Source organism: Dermacentor silvarum, chromosome 5, assembly GCF_013339745.2.
Source record: "Dermacentor silvarum isolate Dsil-2018 chromosome 5, BIME_Dsil_1.4, whole genome shotgun sequence".
Taxonomy (NCBI): domain Eukaryota; kingdom Metazoa; phylum Arthropoda; class Arachnida; order Ixodida; family Ixodidae; genus Dermacentor; species Dermacentor silvarum.
This window is the reverse complement of record NC_051158.1, coordinates 154313909-154338411: the sequence shown is the minus strand read 5'-3', so window position 1 is coordinate 154338411 and position 24503 is coordinate 154313909. Positions and strand designations below refer to the sequence as shown.

Genomic DNA, 24503 nt, shown 5'->3' with positions numbered 1-24503 from the left:
TAAAAGGTAGGGGTAGAAGTCATGGTCATGACCATGACTCATCAAAAATGACCGATTACTCAGCGAAAAAAGATTAACACTCAACAACCAATGGAATGGGTTCGGATGTGGTACTAAGTGAAGGAAAAGGCTAAAGGCTGATGGTCGAAGTCCTTGTCATGAGCATGACAAAAGGCCTTAATGCCTCTTAGGTACACCTAGAGGGACTCCTGAGGACTCATGGCATAGATCTCATGACATGCATGTCATGTAGGTCATGAAACAGCCGCCTACGTCTTGGTGCTCTCATGGTCGTTTGATTAACTTGGTAGGCTCCCCACACACTGCTTCGCATAACATTGATTCCCACAGGGCGTGGGATCTGCCGGCTTTTTTTGTTTTTTTCAATCGGCTTTGAAACGGGGCGGCGGCAAATTGTAACCTGGCCTGCTTGATCTAACCAGGTATGCTATACATGCTTTTCAGTCAAATGACGTGTCTACATCTCTTTATTCTTTTTTTTATCCTTAAAACATCTATATCCGCGATGTTCCATTACCTATGCCTATAACAGATCCTGTCCTATCAATCTCTTCCGTGCTTTTTACAGCGAAGCTGTTTATGGCTAGGCTTCCGTCCATCTTTCGTGTGCATGCGTAAAAATGTGCGCTTATCCTGGTGATAGTGCAGAAAGGGTCGAAGCGCAATGGCACATGCCCCTGTGGACTCCGGGTGGTGGGCTCCGCCACCTGTAACGTGCCCTTGAAATACCCTTGTCACACCTGGGACACAAAGAGGAGCAGGGGTAAGAACAACGATCCGATCTGAGCCCAAAAGGATAACCCGTGTCGGTAATGTCTACGTTCGCACCGCCCTCTCTTTGAGGCATTCCAACCGCTTGCGTGCCTAGTTTCCTACCACTCTCCCAGCACGGCGGCATCCGTGCCGTTCTCCATTTTCAATTTCACTTTTCTTTCTGGTAATGGAGAGGCCACGTGTAGTGCGCACTCCCGGCGATGATTGCACTTTCGTCTCTGTTTCTGCCTTCGCTCATCACAGGCGCGTTGCTCCTCATGAGTCAGGACTGTACGCGGCTTTCCCGTTTGTGTCACCTCTGTGTCGTGTGCTAAACAGCTTCGCTGGTCATCCACCATCACAGAGTGGAATGGATGATGATCTTTATTTCCGCTAATACTTCATTTTCACCATTTGGTACTACTACAAGCTCTTGAAATGGCAGTGCCACCTACCGGCAGGGTTGCGAGCTGGGCGTGACGGCTCGCGTCGCCAGATGGACTGCTGACTTAACGAGGGCTGGTTCGTACTGACTGCTGATCGTACTGACTGCTGACCGTAAGGACTGCGTACTGACTGCGCTGCTGATCGGCATGCATGGAAAGTGCAAATACAACGATCGTCCTGCTTTCGTTGCGCTGCTGCTCGCGCTTTTCGTACGAACAATCAAAGCTTGTCGAATAGATAAAATCGCACATGTGCAACATGTATGTGAAATTTAAACGTAATTGAATAGTATTCCTGAGACGTTAACAACGCTATCACGTTATACTAAAACTCGCTTTTCGCGAAGTCAAGTTCCGGAAGAGTAATGGCATTTCCCCTGCCTCCCGCTATAACACCATAGGTTACTAAAATTGTCTATTGTGATGTTAATAAAAAGTAATCAATGAAAGACTCCCGCCCAGGAAAAATTTTACTGGCAAAATGTAATAGAATTTAACTGGCAAAAGAGGTTAGGGTCGTACAATAGCACTGACAATCGACAACATGCCAATACGCAGTGTTATATATTGTTCCTTGAGTATGAAACGTGCCCCCAATGCACGGGACACGGGCGTTTTTGCATTTTGCCTCCATCGAAATGCGGCCACGGCGGGACTGAATAAAGCACCCTTTCTTATTTAAGGGCGTACCTGGCCTGTGGGTATTCTTAGGGGACTAGGTTGCTGAGGATAGGATCCACATCCATGCTCCATGTTATTGTGATACATTTATCAATGTATGTGGTCAGAGGTAGAATCGACCATTACTGGTCTGTTTGACGCATTTCAGAACGCATTAACCCAGCAAATCTCTGATTCCGAAATGACCTACCGGTCAATAAACACCCTAGCCTTTTTTTCCGGTATGCTCGAGCGTAAGAAGGAAGTATAAATATGCAGAAACCTTGTTTGACAGAAAAACATTTTAATGAGCGGTGATCGGAGCTCCCTCAGTCCAGGGAGAGGGCGGCCTCTGCCTCCTGCCTGATCTGGATAATTAAGGACTTTTGCCCTGCCAAGTCAGAAGGAAGTAACATTTTAATACCTGTTGGGTGTGCGAATAAGAGCGTCATATATGTTTTTATTGACTTCCTTTCTGCCGAGCACTGCGCTTCCTGATGCCCTTGGTACTTTCCACGTATGAAGTCACTTCTTGCAGTCAGAGTCATAGACAGGATAATGTTCCTTACAATGTTTGTAATATTCTGCATAACATTTGGGAAACTCTTCCCCTATTTTTTCATCCCATATATCCATTATACAAACAGCCTTGTCTGAAAGGAAAACGGAAGTCATGTTTCCCTTAAAAATGTCTATATTGAAGATAAAATATAACGTATAGAACATACCGTAAGAATAACGGCGTACATTTCGGGCCTGAATCTGACATGTTCCACTTTTATGCCACTGAAATACGGCAGTTAGCTGATTAGTAGCTCAGGAAAGCAAACGACAGCTAGCGCCCCATTTGCACCCACAGTCCCTGCGTTAGGGCCTGTTCGACTGTTACAACTTCTTAGCCGTGCAGAAAAGCTTACATTAGAGAAATACCTCATCGTCCAAAGAGGTACGCGATTTATCGGCCGCCTATACCATGCCACTGTATGCTGCTTCGCAAAACGTTTCGTGATCACTAATGATAGATTTGGTTGACTGCACTTTGTGTTGCTCCAAGCTAATAAATGGCTGTCGACTGGCCAATGTGCATTGAGCGTGTCAAGACAAGATTACCTGTGCACGGCTCTTAGAGGACTTCTGTACTGATGGAGTCCTCAATAGATTTAGGAAAAGAACTTCTTCGTATCAATAAGATTCTACTGGAACAAATAGGACTAGTGCGCAGAGCAGCTGTGCTGTATATCTTTTGTCAAGACAGGACCTGCGACCGTACTTTGTTATTTTCCATGTCTCACTCATTTTGCATACAACTCATACCTGACAACTTTTTGCACGTCTTACCTATTTGACATGTCACTCTTGCCAATGTTGGCTTCACGTCGGAGTGCGATCCAATAAGAAACAGAACAAAGAATGAATATTTCAGTGGGTTATCATAAAATGCTCCCAGCAGCCTCGCCAGTTCTGTTGTCGCCCACCCGTTTGCAGAAATTTGATTGTGCAGTCGCTACATATTCAAAAGATGTCACGTGTATGCTCAAAACTGAATAAATCTCACCAATAGCACTACGCTATTCTCATTTTGAAGGAGAAACTTGGCGATGTATTGGACTGTTTTTTTCCCTTTCTTGACTTTGTGCACCGGATGGCGTTCTGTTTCTAACACTGTAATGCAATAAATCAGGTTTGTTTTACTGCGACAGCAGTCAAATACTGAAAACTAGGTTTGCCTTACGTGTTCGTTCTTCTGTCCGTCGATTTTACTACTCTATACTACGAGCGTCTTCCTCACCGACGTGTTTTGTGGTCGTCAGACTTGCTCATCAAACTTTGTCCGCACTCCAAACAAAAGAATTGATATGCATGTCAGTGCACCAATGTGCGATTAGGAGTTGGATGCGCTAACCACTTAGATATCGAGCAAAAAAAAACTGAAGGCAATTACTACAATGCTTTGTGTCCCACGTTAGACTCTCAAAGCGGTGTAATGTGTGTATTTAGGTCGGTAGCCAGGACAATGAATACTGTATCGATACTTAAGCTACATCCTTTGTTCGACTACTGCTCGTAATTAAAAGTTTGCATCTGCCTATGAACATCTGCCTTGTTTGAATATATTGATAACATTAAAATACTGTACGAGGATGCCAATTTTTATTTTTATTTATTTATTTGACAATACTGCATTGGTTCCCTCCCTCAGTTCAGGGAGAGGGCGGCCTCTGCCTCCTGCCTGATCTGGATAATTAAGGACTTTTGCCCTGCCAAGTCAGAAGGAAGTAACATTTTAATACCTGTTGGGTGTGCGAATAAGAGCGTCATATATGTTTTTATTGACTTCCTTTCTGCCGAGCACTGCGCTTCCTGATGCCCTTGGTACTTTCCACGTATGAAGTCACTTCTTGCAGTCAGAGTCATAGACAGGATAATGTTCCTTTCAATGTTTGTAATATTCTGCATAACATTTGGGAAACTCTTCCCCTATTTTTTCATCCCATATATCCATTACACAAACAGCCTTGTCTGAAAGCAAAACGGAAGTCATGTTTGCCTTAAAAATGTCTATATTGAAGATAAAATATAACGTATAGAACATACCGTAAGAATAACGGCGTACATTTCGGGCCTGAATCTGACATGTTCCACTTTTATGCCACTGAAATACGGCAGTTAGCTGATTAGTAGCTCAGGAAAGCAAACGACAGCAAGCGCCCCATTTGCACCCGCAGTCCCTGCGTTAGGGCCTGTTCGACTGTTACAACTTCTTAGCCGTGCAGAAAAGCTTACATTAGAGAAATACCTCATCGTCCAAAGAGGTACGCGATTTATCGGCCGCCTATACCATGCCACTGTATGCTGCTTCGCAAAACGTTTCGTGATCACTAATGATAGATTTGGTTGACTGCACTTTGTGTTGCTCCAAGCTAATAAATGGCTGTCGACTGGCCAATGTGCATTGAGCGTGTCAAGACAAGATTACCTGTGCACGGCTCTTAGAGGACTTCTGTACTGATGGAGTCCTCAATAGATTTAGGAAAAGAACTTCTTCGTATCAATAAGATTCTACTGGAACAAATAGGACTAGTGCGCAGAGCAGCTGTGCTGTATATCTTTTGTCAAGACAGGACCTGCGACCGTACTTTGTTATTTTCCATGTCTCACTCATTTTGCATACAACTCATACCTGACAACTTTTTGCACGTCTTACCTATTTGACATGTCACTCTTGCCAATGTTGGCTTCACGTCGGAGTGCGATCCAATAAGAAACAGAACAAAGAATGAATATTTCAGTGGGTTATCATAAAATGCTCCCAGCAGCCTCGCCAGTTCGGTTGTCGCCCACCCGTTTGCAGAAATTTGATTGTGCAGTCGCTACATATTCAAAAGATGTCACGTGTATGCTCAAAACTGAATAAATCTCACCAATAGCACTACGCTATTCTCATTTTGAAGGAGAAACTTGGCGATGTATTGGACTGTTTTTTTTCCCTTTCTTGACTTTGTGCACCGGATGGCGTTCTGTTTCTAACACTGTAATGCAATAAATCAGGTTTGTTTTACTGCGACAGCAGTCAAATACTGAAAACTAGGTTTGCCTTACGTGTTCGTTCTTCTGTCCGTCGATTTTACTACTCTATACTACGAGCGTCTTCCTCACCGACGTGTTTTGTGGTCGTCAGACTTGCTCATCAAACTTTGTCCGCACTCCAAACAAAAGAATTGATATGCATGTCACTGCAGCAATGTGCGATTGGGAGTTGGATGCGCTAACCACTTAGATATCGAGCAAAAAAAAACTGAAGGCAATTACTACAATGCTTTGTGTCCCACGTTAGACTCTCAAAGCGGTGTAATGTGTGTATTTAGGTCGGTAGCCAGGACAATGAATACTGTATCGATACTTAAGCTACATCCTTTGTTCGACTACTGCTCGTAATTAAAAGTTTGCATCTGCCTATGAACATCTGCCTTGTTTGAATATATTGATAACATTAAAATACTGTACGAGGATGCCAATTTTTATTTTTATTTATTTATTTGACAATACTGCCAGCTGCTTTTTGGCAGCCAAAGCAGGAGTGGTATAGAAAAGAAAAAGGGACACCGTACAAGCAAAGAAAATGTCGAAATAAAATTCGAACACAGCAAGGTCAAACACAGTGCAACACAGATCATACTTGTACGCTACTGCGCAGAACAATCTCTGTGAAACTAAAGACACTAGTTAAATAAAAGTTCGGTACGAAAGGAATTGCGTGCTTCGCTCACATCTGCGAAATAGCTGATAAGAAAGAGTCGATGGTACGCTTGTTCGTTACCTCTTGTGGGAGCCTGTTCCAGTCTCTTATCGTTCTAGGAAAAAATGAATATTGATAAGCGACAGTTCTAGCCTGGGGTACAATAAGGGTAAGTTCGTGCTTTCCGCGGGTACTTCTACACGTGTTAAACTATAAGTAATTGTCAAAATTCATTTTAGTTTGGCCGTTGACTATCGTGTAAAGCATCTTGAGACGGTGTAACTTACGGCGTTCCTCGAGTGTTGGAAGACCAGACTTTGAACGGAGATCGGATAGTGACACCTGTCTTCCGTAGGCATTAAAAATGAACCTGAGTGCTCTTTTTTGTACTTTTTCCAGCTTATCTGTATCAGTCTTAGTGTGCGGGTCCCAAACGATATCACCATATTCAAGCAGTGGACGCACCAGTGAAGTATAACCAACTAGTTTTGTTTTGCTCGTACAATGCTTCAGACGTTGCCGAAGTAACCATAGTCTTTTTGAGGCTGACGAAACTATGTTTTGAATGTGCGCACTCCATCTTAAATCGCGAGATATTTCAATCCCCAGATATTTAAACTTATCGACAAGCGTAATCCCAACGTCGTTAATTTTGTATGCATGCGATAGTGGACTCTTCTTTTTTGTTACGGTCATTTGGGAGCACTTAGGGATATTTAGGCTCATTTTCCAGGTCTGGCACCAGTTAGAAATTGATGTTAGGGAATTGCCTAATAGTAATTGGTCATCTTTAGTTTGAATGGCATGATAAACAACGCAGTCATCCGCGAAAAATCGACATTGTACGGCAGTGTCAAGCGAGAGATCATTCAGATATACAAGAAAAAGTAATGGTCCAAGGACGGACCCTTGAGGAACGCCTGAAAGGACTGGAGCCATTGATGATTTAGAGTCACCTATTTGAACATATTGTTGGCGTTGCGTTAGGTAAGAGTCAAGCCATCGTACAATACGGTCATTTCTAAAGAGACGCTTTAGTTTTAATATCATTTTGGAATGCGACACGCGGTCAAAGGCTTTTTCAAAGTCTAGAAAGATTATGTCGACCAGGCCACTATTATCAAGAACTGCAAACAAATCATTAGTAATGTGAAGTAACTGTGTCACTGTTGAAAGGCCGCGCCTAAATCCGTGCTGACTGTTCAAGAAAAAATTGTTGCCTTCTAGAAAGCTGCTTAAATGTTTGAAAAGAAAATGTTCTAATACCTTGCTAGCTGTGCACAACAACGACACCGGGCGATAATTAGTCACTGTAAGCTTATCGCCAGTTTTGTGTATCGGTATAATTTTACCTATTTTCCAGTCAGAAGGAACTTCTCCTTTCTGCAAACTTTCGGTAAAAATAATATAAAGATACTTGGCACACCACTCCGCGTATCTAAACAAAAATGCATTTGGGATTTCGTCGGGTCCCGAAGATTTCCTAATGTCTAAGCTAAGCAATGCTGAAAAAGTACCTTCTTCTGTGATTAAGGATTATAAACAGGGATAAGGTGCCTCAGAAAGGCTGGCCAACGTTTCGATAGGAGGACCTATCTTCGTCAAAGGCACCTTATCCCTGTTTATAATCCTTATTCCTCGTGTGCTACTCCATTAGTCAGCCATCTTTTTTTGATTCTTCTGTGATTAGTAGCTCTGGAAGTTCATACATAGATGTGTTGCTGAAATCTACATTGTTATCGGCACTGCGCAGAAAAACGGACGAAAAGTAGTCGTTGTATGCCGTTGCTATACAGGTTGGGTCAGTGACGTCCTTATCGTGTATTTTCAATTTATTAACTGGTTCCTTCTTTTGTGTCAAATGAAGCCAAAACTTTCTCGGGTCACTGGAAAGGAAGTTGTGCATTTTGACGTTGAAAAAAGTGAATCTGGACGATTTTATTTTCGAACGCAAATCCGATCGCAGCATAGCCAAGGTGCCGCTATCTCTGTGCTTTTTCGACGATAGTCGTTTTACGCGCCGCTTTAGATGAAGGATTTCGCGCGTTATCCAGGGGCTTCGTCGTTTGCTCTTGCGTTTTTTCGGGATGTATTTATTCATGCAATGACGCACCGCACATTTGAAGTGCAACCACAAACTATTAACAGTTGTAAAGTTCCTGTGGCACTGCAAAAAGAAATCATAGTCTTGTTCCAGGAAGTCTAATATGCTAACATCGTCCGCATTATTGAAATCATAGTAGGGCCTTGGCTTGCTGCGCTCAGCTTTACGCCACAGTTGGATTTTAAGAAGGACAGAGAAATGGTCCGATATGCCGGGCACGACATCGACAGTATAACCTAGCTGACTGACGTTTTCGGATATGAAGACGAGGTCAAGAATCGAACTCGATACCGCAGTTTGGCGCGTTGAGGTATGCACTACCTGGTGTAGATCGAATGCATATGCGATATCTAGCAACATATTCGCGTGTTGGCATGTTGAAGTAGCACACATCAAGTCCCAATCTATATTAAGCATGTTGAAGTCGCCACTCATTATAACGCAACTGTAGCGCTTTTTGTTGTCGTACAGAAAGTCGTGTAGTGCCTCCAACATAGAGATGTCAGCATTGGGTGGTCGATAGACAGCTCCGATAAGTACGTTTTGGCAGGAAAGTTTGGTAGCTATCCACACCATTTCAATCTGCTTATTGTGTGGGACCAGCGTATACTGAATGCCTTTCTTCATCAGAAGTGCCACTCCTCCCCCTCTTGAACAGCGATCATGCCGGATAATTTCATGCGTTACAGGCACAACATCTGCATCATCTATGCTATCGTGAAGCCAAGTCTCTGTTACCACGGTGATGTCGGGATCATAGGCAATGAGTAAACCTTCCAGATCGTCGCTTTTATTTACAATGCTTCTAGCGTTGACATTCATTAAGGATAAAGCTATTCGGTTGTGAGAAACTATTGGCTGTGGTTGGGGGTTGTTTGGATTGCACTGTTGGGTGCAGTCATCCCATAGTCAGTCATCAGTCATCCCATCCTACGTACATTTGTACGTAGCAAAGACATTCTTGACAGGATGGCGGTTTTTGCGTGCAATTCTTCATTGCGATACTCGTGAAAACAGCGTCGGCGGCGCAAAAACAGGCGTACGTGACAATTACTATCAACATGATAATTACTATCAAACATGGCACTTACTGAAAATACATGATGTGGTGGGCGGATTCGTGGAGAACAGCAGCGAAGGCGTCCCTACGAACTACGACTTGGCGACGATTGCATCCCGCGAAGTATGTTACATAGTAGCTTACGAGATTTACAGATGCCAAGTTCCCAATATGGCGGCACTGTAAGCGTACACCAAAAAGGACAAAAAAAAACTTTCGCTCTAATTTTTAGAGTACGTCCATAGTTAACAATTTCGTATGGCTGAAAGTTTCACTGCACATTAACAAAGAAATAATTTTCACACAGCCTTCATTACACCATAAGACGGTAATCCCGTCAATGCACCTGTATTATCACTCTGGCTCAGCATACTTAAATAAAAACCTAGCTTATTGCTAGGTTTTTATGTGCTCTTGATCATAAAAAATTGTTTACACGGAGTGTAAGAAATGTTAATCGGGTAACTGTATTCATATTTTTCGAATACATTGCTTATTGTGCCGAAGCAGCTTGGGTATTTATTCCGAAAGAAATTGGAATCGCTATTCGACTCAAGGCAACTGTTGATAATTTTTAGGACAGATATGACACTGCTATGTAACCTCATATGTTATACCTATGAACAAGTGCGTTGTAATTTGTGGGCATGATGATGTGTGGTGTTTTATGGCGCAAGGGCCAGGTATGGCCAAAGAGCGCCATGACAAGTGCTAATGTAATCGATGCGATGTTATGACGCGGGCAATGAATTTCTCATGGTAGATGTGACATGGCTGTAAAGAGGCCTAAAAACTGTCGCTGTAAATGGCGTAAAACATATAGGCAATAAAATAATGATAGTGACTGAAGTGGTGTATGCTATGAGTTGAAAGGTGGAACAGGGTTGTGATAACATGTATTTAAAAATGAAAAGGTGATGCTTGACAACGAGTAGCACAACAGCCTCACCAGGTACCTTGAGTACAAGGGGCTGGAGGCATGTGCTATAAACAAGGGTTGACATCGCAACAGCGGCCTCTCGCAGGAGGCCGTGCTACGAATTTCTTGGGCAGAATACATTGAGCGTACGAACATCATTTAAGAAGGATAAAAGAGACTTCATGTCGAATAGCGGTTCTTTGCCTAGAAACAGTGCTAGGTGAAGTGGTATACACGGCTTGTACGCTAAGGGGAAGTGTCTTTTTCTCTCGGCTTGTGTTTCACGGCATTCCAGGAGGACATGCTGAACACTGAGTATTTCCCCACATCTAACACACAATGGATGTTCACCTCCAGTCAACAAAAAGCTATGGGTACCATAAGTGTGCCCTATTCTCAGACGACAGAATAGGACATCACTTCGTCTTGAGTTGGTCAGTGATGGCCAATACCCTAAAGGTGGCTTAACCATGTGGAGCTTATTAAGGATTTCAGCGTCCCACTTATGCTGCCAGTAGGTTCTCAGTTTGCTCCGCAAATATGGCTTTAGGTCTACAACTGGAACAGCTATGGATGTGTTGAAATATTTTGTATCTAAGGAAGTGGCCATTCGGTCTGCTAGCACGTTACCTTCGATACCTCTGTGTCCAGGCACCCAGCATACCGTTACATGTTGGCCAGAGGCATAAATAGCACATAGGAGAGAGAAAAGGTCTGCAAATACTGGATTTCTCTGTTTCCAGCGTGACATCAATGTTTTAACAACGCTTAACGAGTCTGTATATATAACCGCCTTATGTAGCTTTAACTGCTTGATGTGTTTCGCAGCGCACCATAGTGCATACGCCTCTGCTGTAAAGATGCTTGTATGATGGTGAAGAACATCCGACTCCGAATAGGATGGGCCAACGGCTGCATAAGACACGCCGGCATGCGATTTAGATGCATCTGTGTAGTATTCTGGGCACGAGTACTTATATTGTAACTCTAGAAAATGCATACGAATGTGGGCCTCTGGAGCGTGCTTCGTTACCTCCACAAATGACGTGTCACAGTCGATGATGTGCCACAACCACGGCGGTAACGGCTTAGCAGGAGCCATTAAGCGATTTTCAAAAAGCGGAACGTCCATATCTTCGCTCAGCCTCCTCACACGGAGCGAGAATGGCTCTCTCGCTGCAGGCTAGTTATGAAAAAGTGTTGCAGAGGTCATATCGTTGATGGTAGGATAACAAGGATGGTCTTTATCAGTATGTACTTTAAGAAAGTATTTAAATGTAGAATATGATCGTTGTAGATCAAGGGACTATTCGTTCGATTCGACATAGAGACTTTGAATAGGGCTTGTCCTGAAAGCACCGGTGGCGAGGCGGATACCAAGATGATGCACAGGGTCCAGCATCTTGAGAGCACTGGGGGTAGCAGAGTGATACACTACTGCACCGTAGTCTAATCGCGATCGTACAAGGCTTCTGTAGAGGTTCATGAGGCATTTTCTGTCGCCAGCCCATGTTGTGTGTGACAGTATTTTCAGTACGTTCATTGTTTTCAGGCACTTAGCTTTGAGATACTTGATATGAGGAATGAAGGTTAGTTTTCTGTCGAGTATAATGCCCAAAAATTTGTGTTCAGTGTTGGTTGGTATGTGTTGTCCATGCAGCACAATATCTGGATCTGGTATTAGGCCTCTCTTCCTAGAGAAAAGTATACAGGAGCTTTTGAGAGGGTTTAGCCTAAAACCATGTTCATTTGCCCATTTTGACACTTTGTTCAGTCCGAGCTGAACCTGACGCTCGCATATTGCAAGGTTACAAGACTTAAATCCGATCTGCACATCATCGACATATATTGAATAAAACATAGATGATGGAATGACTTTGTGAAGGGAATTCATTTTCACAACGAAGAGGGTGCAACTAAGCACGCCCCCTTGTGGCACACCAGTCTCTTGAATGAAACTTCTTGACAGGGCATTGCCCACTCTAACTCGGAACGTGCGGTTAGACAAGTAGCTTTCTATCATGTTTAACATGTTGCCGTGTACACCCATCGCAGATAGGTCTCGGAGGATTCCGAATCGCCATGTTGTGTCATAGGCTTTCTCGAAGTCGAGAAATACAGATAAAGAATTGTTTGTGTATATAAGCGTCTCTAATGTTTCCCTCAATGCGAACGAGGTGGTCTATTGTTGACCTACCTTCCCTGAAACCACATTGGAAGGGGTCAAGTAGACGGTTGCTTTCCAAATAATAGATTAGACGCCGGTTCACCATTTTTTCGTATAACTTGCACATACAGCTTGTTAGTGCTATTGGCCTATAGCTGCTGGCTAATGCAGGGTCCTTGCCTTGTTTATAAATTGGGATGATAATGGCTTCTTTCCATGAGGATGGAATATGTCCAGATATCCACATGGTATTGTAAAGAGACAGAAGTGTATTTAATGTTTCTGAGTTCATGTTCTTGATCATTTCATATAATATGCGGTCACCACCTGGTGCTGAGTTGGTGCAAGAACTGAGGGAAGCCTTGAGTTCAGCGAGACTAAACGGACGGTTGTAAGGTACTTCTGTTGCGCACTTTCGTTTGAGGCGCTCCCTCTCTGCATGTTCCTTGAAATTTAAGAAAGTTGGCTCATAGTGGGATGTACTACAAATGCTTTGAAAATGCTCACCCAGGAAATCGGCCTGATCTTTGATACTGTCACCTTGAGGGTTTACTAGGGGAAGTGGTTGTGTTTCCCGGCCTTTTAATTTGTTAACCCTGTTCCACACCTTACCCTCATCCTTATAAGAATTGATACTACATATATATTTTTCCCAACTATCCCGCTTAGCACGCCGACGTGTTCTCCTGCCCTGTGATTTTGCCTGCTTGAAATTAATGAGATTTTTCTCAGTTGGAGAGTCGCGAAGCAGGCGCCAAGCTTTATTTTGTTTTTTTCTTGCCTCTTTACATTCGTTGTTCCACCAAGGCATACGACGCTTACTAGCAAGTCCGTTAGTTTGTTTTATGCGTTTTTCAGCAGCGTCAATTATAAAACCTGTAAAATATGCCACAGCATCGTCTATATTAAAAGAAACTAAAGCATCCCACTGTAAGTACGTAATCTTTTTGAACAGTTCCCAGTTCGACGAGTTGGTTTTCCATCGAGGAACCTGTGGAGGGCAGCCAGCTTGCTTTGTTAGATTTAAAACAATAGGGAAGTGGTCACTTCCGTAAGGGTTTTTTATGACCTTCCAGTCAAGGTATGGCATTAGTGTCGGAGAGGCTATGGTTAGGTCTATTGATGAGTATGACTTATGTGTGGCGCTATAAAAGGTGGGTTCTTTTTTATTCAGCCGAACCGTACCAGAACATAAAAGGAAGTCTTCTACAGTACGCCCTCTTGCATCGCAGCGCGAGTCGCCCCACAGCATATTATGGGCGTTCAGGTCACCTGTTATTATGAATGGCTCAGGGAGCTGATTGACAAGCGTATGAAGTTCCGTAAGCGTAAAACGATGTTCGGGTGGTACGTAGAGTGAACAGACTGTCACCAACCTGTCAAACAGTATTGCCCTAACAGCTACTGCCTCTAGATTTGTTTGAAGGTGGAGGTGTCGGCAAGCAACTGACCTCTGAGCTATGATGGCCACGCCTCCAGACGCGGTCTGGCCATCATCGCGATCTTTGCGAAATACTGTATAGTGTGTTAGGAAATTTGTATTTGATGTTTTTAAGTGTGTTTCCTGAACACAGAACAGCCTAGGATTAAATTCTTGTATTATTTCCATGATGTCGTCTAAGTTGTTTAGAATGCCACGGGCATTCCAATGAATAATTTCACCGCCATCTTATTGAAGAGAGGAGTGTTCTGTGTTCAGGTGTGTAGTGTCTTAGGTAACAGGACCGTCGTCCGGCCCTGTTATGGGTTTTTTGTTTGTTTTGGCGCGCTCGAGAGAGCCACGCCGGTTCTTCGGCACCATCGCCTCCTGGGAGGCACTGGATGCCCGCACGTGCGGGCTGCTTGTTCGTTTTTCGGACCTCGCCTGATGAGGCTTGGTCTTGAGACCCGACGTACCTGGGGTAGCGGGTCTCTGTGGCTGGGTGGGTGGAGCAGATTGGACTGCTGCCACCACCGGGGCGGGGGGCGCCACAGCCGACCGCTCGCTGTGCGCGGGCCGGACAAGTGGTGGAGGCCGGTGCGACGCTGCCCCCTGACGCGTCGCATCGGCATACGTTGTGCTGTGGAATGGTGAGCACCTTTTACGCGCTTCTTTGAAAGAGATGTTCTCGCGCACTTTGAGAGTGATAATTTCTTTTTCTTTTTTCCAGTTAGGACAGGATCTGGAGTAAGCTGGATGTTCACCATCACAGTTTACACAGTGAGGTGTCGCTTCGCAGTTATCTGAGGCGTGACCTTGGACTCCACATTTCGCGCATGTAAGTCTACCACGGCAGCTCTGCGAGCCGTGGCCAAATCTTTGACATTGGAAACATCGTCTAGGATTAGGTATGTATGGTCTGACAGCTATCTTAGTGTATCTGGTTTCTATTGTTTGTGGCAGATCGCAAGTGGCAAAGGTCAGGATCAGGTGTTTTGTAGGAATTTCTTTATTGTCTCGTCGGATAACGATACGCTGTACGTTGGTTACATTTTGCTCTTTCCAGCCCTCCAATAGTTCGGTTTCGGACAAGTCAATGAGATCTCCATCAGAAATTACTCCGCGTGCTGTATTCATAGAACGGTGAGGTGAAACGGTAACAGGAATGTCTCCAAATGCCACAAGCTTGTTGAGTTTATTGTGCTGCTCTTTATCACGGATCTCAAGCAGGAGGTCCCCGCTCGCCATTTTGGTGACTTTGTAACCTGGGCCAAGGGCGTCAGTCAATCCTTTTGCGACTAGAAAAGGGGATACGGTTCTTGCTGGTTTTTCGGTCTTCTCACTGTGAACTACTTGGTAACGGGGGAAAATTTCTCTTGGTTTGAATAAGCTTAATAGTTCTTCGGTGCGTCCCCTCTTGTGAGGGTGACGATCAAGTAAACGGGGAAATGCAGGTGTTCCCATACTGGTTTGGTTTATTTCGGCGGCAATGGCGGCCACCCACCACGGAGCCCAACTAGGGGACGCTGCAGCACTTGACGTGTAAGGCTGCAGGCGCCAGCCGTGCATTGCTGCTATAACCCAATATAAGATACCCAAGAGAGGGCACATACACAAGGTTAACCCAAGCCGCCTGTGAAAATTAGGAAGTGACAGAAGAGAAGAGATGATAGGAGAGTAAAAGAAAGGAGATAGGACAGCAAAAGGTTGGAGAGGGGGACAGGAAAAGGCGACCACTGGTTTCCCCCGGGTGGGACAGTCCGGAGGTGCCGTCTACGTGAAGCAGAGGCCAAAGAGGTGTGTTGCCTCCGCCGAGGGGCCGTAAAGGTCCAAACACCCGGCATCGGCTCAACCCCCAGGATCCCCTTTTCCCCGGACACGGCTAAGCCGCGCACGGCTACACGCGGGAGGGTCCAACCCTCATGTGCTCGGGTACGTGGTGTCGCAACGCACCAAACGCCTGCTTACGCAGACGCCCCTGCGGGGGTAATTTGTGGGCACGTCGCAATCTTTAACTGTCATCGTTGTATTGAGGTTGTCACACAGCAACAAAATGTGTGTGATGAATATTGACGCAACCTTTGAATAATTATGGCCGTCATAATACATGATGCGTTTGCCAGTATGCGATATATAATAGTCGTGATATTCAAATTTGCAGCAGTCTTTCTGCGATAAGCCCTGACTCAGTTCATATAAGAGCTTGGTTCCCGTCAACAGAGACAGCACTTGGTAGTTGCACTCGACAACTGAAGCTATGCAAAATATATTCGTTCTCGACCCTCATCGCCTTGCGTTCCCATTCCGCTCCTTGCATTACGTCAGCGTCAAGATATTCTCAGAACAATTAATTTTTCATGGTAAAAATGTTTGCATGTATCGCTTACCTACGAGTGTCATAGTGTAAACAGCACAACGCTCCTCCTTAACCCAGCAGCGAAGTGTGAACTCTGCTGCAGGTGTTCCTAAAAGCAAGTGTAACATGATAAGCAGCCAATCAAGTGCGACAGGCAGGCTGTTTTTAGGCACATACAATAATACATAAGAACAAATGCTACGCCGTGATCCACGCTTTGCGAAGCGCTTTGCGGATAGCTGCCTATCTAGCCTTGTTTTTTTTTTTGCCAAATGTTTGCGGAAAGCGACAACCTTAAGGCTCAAAGGGAATGACAACTGGGGAGAATGCACTTGGAGACGCTGGTAGAAATGAAGTGATCATGATTTATAGTGATAAGCTACAGCCTGTTGTTCGCGATTGAATAAGAATTATAATTGGAAATTGGCAAAGAAAATCTCGAAAACCAGTATGTGACGCGGCCTGGCGTTAAAATCTTGGTACTCCGGAGGTAACCTATGGTAGTACTGTACGTAATTCGGCTGTTATTAGGTACAGCATACTTATGGTTAACATTGCAGTTCTTATATCATGAGATGCTTGCAATTTATTCTATGCCTATTACGAAGTAAAGAAAACCTACGCTAACGAACGGCATATGCGTGCGACAATGCATGACAAGGCAAATGCTGCTGTACGCGCGCGAGTTTGCAAGTACGTAGGTGTACACCGTCCACTTTAACGTCTATAGGTTACGTGTAGTCGGCAATCCGGTAAGACGATTTTGCGAACAGGTTGTCAATGAAGCGTCACTTCCGGGCGCTGCATCGTATAGTTTTCCGAAGGTAGACCTGCAATCAGTGACGGCGGGGGCGTAATTGCGGCGAGCGAGGTGACGGACGGTGATAGAGCGGCGAACGAGACTGGTGCCGACGCGGAGATGGTGAGCGTCCACATGACATGGTGGGAGCGTCGTTGCTGGTGGTATTTGATTCTGCGAAGTGAGCTTCGAAAAGGTCAGGATTGCTCCCATGGTGACGGTTATGGGCATAGGGCGCATGAGGAGGCCAGGACCAAAGGCCCCTGTAATAGCGGATGATATGGTGGCAGCTAAAGCAAATAGGCTGGTCCTCGGCAGTCCTACAGTGGGCCGGATTGCGACGACATAGCGAGGGCCTCGGGCATTCACCTTAGGAGACTTGGAGACGGTCAATCGAGTGTGAGGAAGCGACGGAACACACAGAGTCGAGGCGAACACTGCACAGTTCCTGACGTACGATGGCTTGGACAAGTGGTATCGTCGGGGACGTAGACTCAAACGCGTAGGAGCCCGTGGAAGCAGGACTAAGCAGTACTTGTGGTGCAGGTACATCTTCACACGACGATGTTGCTGTCGTGTTGGGCAGTCGCACAAACTGATGGGCCATGCGTCGGCTTTTGGCATTCTAAAAACGCTTGCACTCTGGTATGATGGAGTCGACCATGTTGCAGTCCTTGCAAATGAGCAGATCGAATGCATCATCTGCAATCCCTTTTTTAAAGCATTCTCACTTTGTCTGACTCCGTCATGTGATCTTCCGCTTTGCGACAAAGGACCAGCACGTCCTGTATATGAGAAAGGTAGGACTCCGTAGATGTTTGGGCACGTAACGCCAGCGCCTTGTTCATCGCAGCCGTTCGACCAATGGCCATTCTAGACAGATCGCGCATCCTATGCTTGCAGGAATCCCAACTTCTGATTTCAATTCATAGGTGCCGACTACGGTGGGGCTCCGGGGCTCGAGCCCCCTGCGGAATTTTCCCGGGGGGGCTGAGCCCCCCCCCCCCCCCCGGAGATCCGTAGGCTACACCCTCCACCCCTAAAATGTCATGACCGGAGTTCTGTTACCCAAATAATGTCAGGACTCTTGTGCGTTGCCTCCACATTTTCACTTTTGTTCTGGCTAAAAGCTTACGGCACCATTGTTGGCGCGGACGTGCACGGCTTTTAATTTACACACTTTCGCTTTATTTCGGCAAATCCTGACAATAGGAGGACAAGCGCATTCGAAGCACTAGTGGCGGCTACCTCATCCGCGTTTGCTCTCATGAGCATTTTTTTAAATTTCCGATGAGAACAGCATGCACAAACACAATGTATATACAAAGGACAAGGTTTATTTTATTTTTTAAGTAGTAGGGGATAGCCAACTTAATGGATATAGCCTATACCTAGAGAATGACTATGTAGGCACAATATATATATATATATATATATATATATATATATGTATTGGAGATCGCAGGGAGAGGCCTTCGTCCTGCAGTGGACATAAAATTTTCGTTGATGATGATGATGATATATATATATATATATATATATATATATATATATAGCTATTACGCAGCTTTATTTAAAAACAAGAGGGTCGGCGTTACGCGAAGCCAAGCTAGTGCGTATTATTTCCAGTACAGTGGCGTAGCCGCCAGTAATCTTTTCGCTAATGAGATTTAATTATTTCATTGTAATCAATTATCTAACTCGAGAAGTACTGTCCTAATTATCAGAGTGTCATTGAGAAAGCTGTACAGCAAGATAAAGAACTCCCGATACAGCTTGCTGTTGCTCAATATGTGCTACATAAACGTGTTTTTGCGAGTGTGAACGACCCCCGCGAATACACGCAGAATTGAAGCAAGACTGGCCTCTCGAGGCAATTTGCGTGTATTCGCGGGCTTGTTTCATGCTCAGAAAAACGCTTTTATGTAGCACGTATTTAGCAACGGAAAGCTGTATCGAGAGTTTTTCATGTTGCTCTACAGCTTTCTCATTGACACTTTGATAATTATCACAGTACTTCTCGAGTTAGATAATTAATTGCAATTGTTAAATAAATCTCAGTAACGAAAAAAATACTGGCGGCTACTCCACTGTACTGGAAACAATTCGCACTAGGTTTGCTTAGCGTAGCACCGTTCCTCTTTTTTTTTAATCGTGCTGCGTGATAGCTGGGACACCCTGTATATCACCGCACAAAAAGGAAGGGAGAAGGAAGACACACAAACAAATCCACCCATCAAGTTTAACTGACACAGGCGCGGTTAACGCGACACACATTCAGTTGTTAGCGATATGTCCCGTTTGTTTCTTTCGCCGTCCGTGTGCTTCTGTGCTACTGTGTAAATAATGCCATATAACTAGCCCACCAGTCTGTCCTTTTGAATCCGCAATGCTCCCCGACCATGATTACCCTGAAAAGATGAGCAACTCGCGGCTAGTCTTCTGCGTAAGGGTATCATTGCACGCAAAACAATCCTGAAGTCAGTGTGCAAGGAAGGCTTTGACGAGCTCCTTGTTGCCGCCGGCGAAGCCAGCGAACAGGTGGCGACGTTCACCAAGTTCTGCGTCAATGCGGGCCCCATTTACCCTTCGGAGAAGCTCATCTGATTTGTATTGACGCCGGCCACTTTTTTCGATGTGGTTCAGTTGCAACGAGCTGCCCAATGACAACTCGGAAGAGCTTGTCTGCTGTCTGCTCAAAAACTACGTCCTATTGGGCGGTGCATCGCATAGCCCCACCCTTACCAACCAAGTTACAAAATTATTTTTGGTCACCTGTTTGCACGTTACACGAAGGCACTCAACAAAGAGAGAGCGTCTTCCCGTGAAAAGAAGCACCTGAAGTTCAGGCGCGTCACTAAGCAGAGAATAATATAAGGCTGTGAACGTTCTGTTTGAAGTGTTTGTGAATAAATTAAAAAAAAATTTTTCTCGTGAGAAAAAAGCACCAGATCAGGTGCGTCGCGTAGCAAAACATCATCGATGACTGAGAATGGTTTATTTTAAAAGGACTGTGAGCCACTCTTCAAAAATGAGTTGTTTGCGTAAACAGTGTGCCAAAAACAAAATGTTTGCTTCAGAGTTACCACTGGGAGTTTTCTTTCTTCGAGTTCGATAAGGTGCAATCGGCTAAGGCAAGCTACATTCTCGGCAGTGGCGCACCGACGGGGGGGGGGGTTCGGGGGTTGTAACCCCCCCCCCCCCCCTGAGGCCGACTTAACCCCCCTCTTTTGTTTCACCCCTTTTCTTTCCTTGCGCATTTCAGTACTGCAACTAAGATGTAAGACGCGCAATCGTCTGCACACACACAAAAAGCGCATTTTTGACAATTTCCCGTGAAGAAATTGAAATTAGTGCTATTTAAATGGTATTGGCAAACTGTCAACCCCCCCCCCCCCCCCCCCTGGCAGAGATCCTGGTTACGCTACTGATTCTCGGATTGTTATCTACAATCGGATTGTTATCTTGGCGCCGTTCAATTATGAAAGGGCTGGCATAGCTACTCTATCGCCATCTGCCGCCATGAATAAGCGAGTATATTACGAAGCTTTCTTTTTTTGTTATTGCATATTAGGCTGCGCGCGCGGATGAACGCATTCCACGAAGCGCCTTTGCGCTGCGGCAGCTAGCCGCCGTCGCGGCCGACGTGTAAGCGTGTGACAGCGCCACATAGCGGTTTCCTCCCAAAGCGCCACGCGCGAGCCGGCGCGTTCAACACACTTCCCCATTCTAGACATTGTATCCACACTTCCACCAAAACTGTGATGTAGATACAGAGTAGGCAGAATTATATCTACAAAACTAGGACTTCACAGCTAAGATGGCAAAATAACAACAATCACGAAAGTGCTTCTTCGATCGTCATCGTCTTCCTGCTGAGCGCCTTCTTTGGAATGCGACAATAGCTTGTTACAATATTAGCACACGCGTGACTATATATGGCAACACGCTGAACTGCTCATCACGTGCAAAGGCGTCGTTTCGCTTTCGACAATACATTTGGCTTGACTAGACAATACCCTTGACTGGTTAGTGATCAAATCGATTGGACAGGTAGCAACGAAAACACGTAGCTATTACAGCAGAAATAATTTCACTTCGGCAAACATAACTCGCAGCAAGATCGGCTTGATAAGAAACATAAAGAGTTTCTCACAGCCATGGCCGCACTTGCCGTCGGTTTCTGAAAAATACCTGCATGCGTATAATCACGATCGCGCTTACCTATCATTGTTTACAGAGCGCTTCCAGTGAACGACTACATCGTCACTGCAGATCTAACAAAAATATGATAAAGCATTTTCCACTGCGTTTTCTGCGCTACCACTTCATGGTTAAACACTCGTACCGGTAAGCTGTTCATTGCACTAAAAACATGGGTAGCATAAAAATATGTTGTCAGTCCCTTTATTTAGGTCCGAATATCGTAAAAAGTGACTTTTTGACATCGTCGGAAGAAACTTTCTTGAAAAGTATGTAATTTGATTGTCAAGTTAGTTAGCAGAAGCTATACCTACATGAAAAATGGGTAAAGATTGTTGTGGCTGAAACATTAACGATGTTTATGAAAAAAAAAATCTAGAAACGCACAATCATTTTTAATGAACCAATTAAGCACGCAAATTTCCTAAATCTGTTAATCTGTGACGTCACATGAAAGAAGCACACCAATAGAATATTCTAAAATATTACTTGTCATTGTACCCAGTTTCACGCTTGAACTTAAAAATTTACGTCGCGCCAACACTTCCCTTTTTGGTGAAATCTCAACGAGCCCCTTACGTCACAATTTTTTCCAGCAAGAATTTTCAGGTTAAACCTCATGCATACAATTTTTTTCCAATGGAATCGGCGGTAGTCGCTTTAAGGTTATGGTACTTTTTACGTCGAAGGACGCAGCTACGTGTGACGCATGTACTGAAGAAGGAATCCTTTGTCGTGCTTGATGACGATGATCATGATCATTTTTGGCATCCTCTTTGAAACGGGGCGGTGCTGAATAGTCACCTAGCTTGCTTGATTTACTCAGGCATGCTATACATGATTTTCATTGCTGCATTTTGTATACATCTCTTTGATCTTTTTTAGAGCGAAACTGTTAAGTGCTCACTCTTCGATGGTCGCGTCCACCAATAGAAAAAAAAAACCTCTCATTGACCGTATATGCTGTAGGTGCGAGTGAAAGCGCGGGAGGGTGAGGGACGCGCGCTTTCACGGGGAGAGAGAGAGAGATAAAACTTTATTGTGTCCATGATGGGCTCTGGGGGCAGCGGGGGTAGGGAGACTTCCTCAGACAGCGGCCAGTCCTTGCTCTCTGGCGGCGTCTTCGGCCATCCGGATGGCCCACAGCTGCTCTTCTGGGTCCTAGCCTAGCAGCAGTCTCCCACTGCTCGGCCGTAGTTATGATGCGTGTACTATTAGTGCGGTGGGTGTTGGTGGGTGTAGCTTTCGAGCATGCCCAGATGATGTGATCGAGGTCAACGCGGGCCTTGCAGGCTTTGCAGAGTGGGGAGTATGCATCAGGGTAAATGCGGTGGTATAGCAAGGGGTTTAGGAAAGTTCGCGTCTAAAGCAGTCGCCTAGTGGTGGATTGTGATTTATTCAGTGTTTTGTGTACTGGGCGCAAGCGTAACTGCCGCTCTCTGCAGTAGTGGAGGAGGATTTCTCTGAGTGTGACCATTCGGTTGCGCGCGTGACAGTGATGCAGAAAAGAGGGCTCGTCAGGATCGGAAGACGCAGGAGAAAGATGATGCGCCTGGCGTGCGAGAGCTCGGGCGGCATCGTGGGCGGCTTCGTTTCCAGCCAGACCTGAATGACCAGGGGCCCAGATGATCTGTACGTGGCGTTGCCTAGAGGGGGGAGTTCCAGATAGTATTTTCTGTGCTTGGCGTGCTACGACTCCTCTTGTGTAGTGCGAATGGCTGTTTTTGAATCGCTGATGATGTAGTGTGCATTGGCAGATGCATACAGAAAGACAAAGAAATTTATTGGTGGTCCTGAGGAACCACTTTAGGGTACCTCCCTTTTCAGGGAGTCCCCTTAGCCGTCGCGGGCCGCACCCACGTCAGGGTCGGAAGATCGTGGTCCTCCGCCCTGTCGCAGGCCCTCTGGACAGCCCGTAGTTGCTCTGAGAAGTCTCCGCTCTTAAGGGCTCCATCCCAGTCCTTTAGAGTGGTAAGCGATGAGCTGCATAACACAGGGAATTGCCAGAGCATATGAAATAAAGAGCTGTACGCCTCCCCACAGTTGGACAGTGGGGTTCTACACTAAGCGCGAAGAGACTGAATCGGCCCCTGGAGGGGAACGACCCCGTTTGGAGCATGAGAAAGGCCGATGATTCAGGTATAGTGAGTTTAGGACGTGGTAGCGGAAAGGCCCGCCGAGCAAGTTGATAATGTGCCGAGGGGTCTGCTGGTTTTCATATTGCCGCGCCTGCACACCGATGCGAGCAATGTTGGTCTGGGGGCCTTGCTGGTGCTGTGGCAAGACGGCTTCGAAAAAGTAATCATTGTCGCAACCAATTACCTGACGCGCTACGCGGAGACTAAAGCAACGCAGTGGGGCACAGCAGCCGAAGCGGCTGATTTTTTCATCGCAAACGTCGTCCTTCGGCACGGTGCCCCAAAAGTAGTCATCACAGACAGGGGAACTGCCTTCACTGCAGAATGTCTTGACTCGATTCTCAAACTAAGTGGTACAGGCCACCGGAAAACAACCGCATATCATCCCCAGACCAACGGGCTAACCAAGCGGCCTAATAAGACCCTCGCAGACATGCTATGCATGTACGTCGACGTGGAACACAAGAAATGGGATCATATTTTGCCTTAAGTAACTTTCGCATACAATACCGCTCGACAAGAAACTACTCGAATGACACCCTTCAGCTTGGTCACGGTCGCGAAGCCACGACAACGTTGGATGCCATGCTGCCTCACGAGTGTGACGACATACTTACCGACGTTGTCGAATTTACTCAGCGCGCCGAAGATGCCAGACAGCATGCCCGCGTACGTATCTGCTAGCAGCAAGACCAAGATGCAAAACGGTACGATCTTCGACACAGGTCCGTTCTCAGCACTCCCGGTGATAAAGTATGGGTTTGGATACCCATACGCCGTCGTAGACTTTCTGAACAACTGCTAAGACGGTACTTTGGGCCGTACAGAGTGATTCGACGCCTGAGCGACGTGACCTACGAGGTCGTTCCTGACAGTGACAGTTGCTCCAGTCGCCGCAAGTACTTACCCGAAGTGGTGCACGTGGTGCGGATGAAGCCGTATGTGTCGAACTAAGTTTTGTTTGTTCTTTTCTGTTTTTTTTTTGTGGTTTTGGTTTGCGTGAGTTACTCTGTGCCATTTGTACACCGCCCTCATATGCTTGAGTTGCGCATCGGGACGATGCTTACTTCGGAGGGACGCAAATGCCGCGCCTCTACTCCGATGAAGAGGAGAACTATATATGCGAGCAGGTAGGCGCGTTTTTATCAAGGCGCGGCGAAGAAGTCGCACTAGCGCGCTGTATTAAAAAGGCGACTTGCTGCTATTCCTCTTGATCAGGG

The 24503-nt window shown here is 45.5% G+C and overlaps 1 protein-coding gene across 2 annotated transcripts in view; it reads right to left on the bottom strand.

Moving 5' to 3' along the window:
* Positions 1 to 4180: 4180 nt before the first annotated feature.
* Positions 4181 to 24503, bottom strand: part of LOC119453808 (uncharacterized) — a 117416-nt gene continuing 97093 nt past the window's right edge. Inside the window, exons 4-5 of one of the 2 annotated variants that reach the window (XM_049668534.1) lie at positions 16175 to 16252; positions 4181 to 4400 (exon numbers count right to left, since the gene is read on the bottom strand). In XM_049668534.1, coding sequence (XP_049524491.1) covers positions 4315 to 4400; positions 16175 to 16252 — 164 coding nt within the window. In that variant the 3' untranslated portion in view covers positions 4181 to 4314. Of the gene's footprint in view, positions 4401 to 9318; positions 9462 to 16174; positions 16253 to 24503 lie in introns of those variants that run through there. The other variant, XM_049668535.1, reaches the window with a different exon arrangement.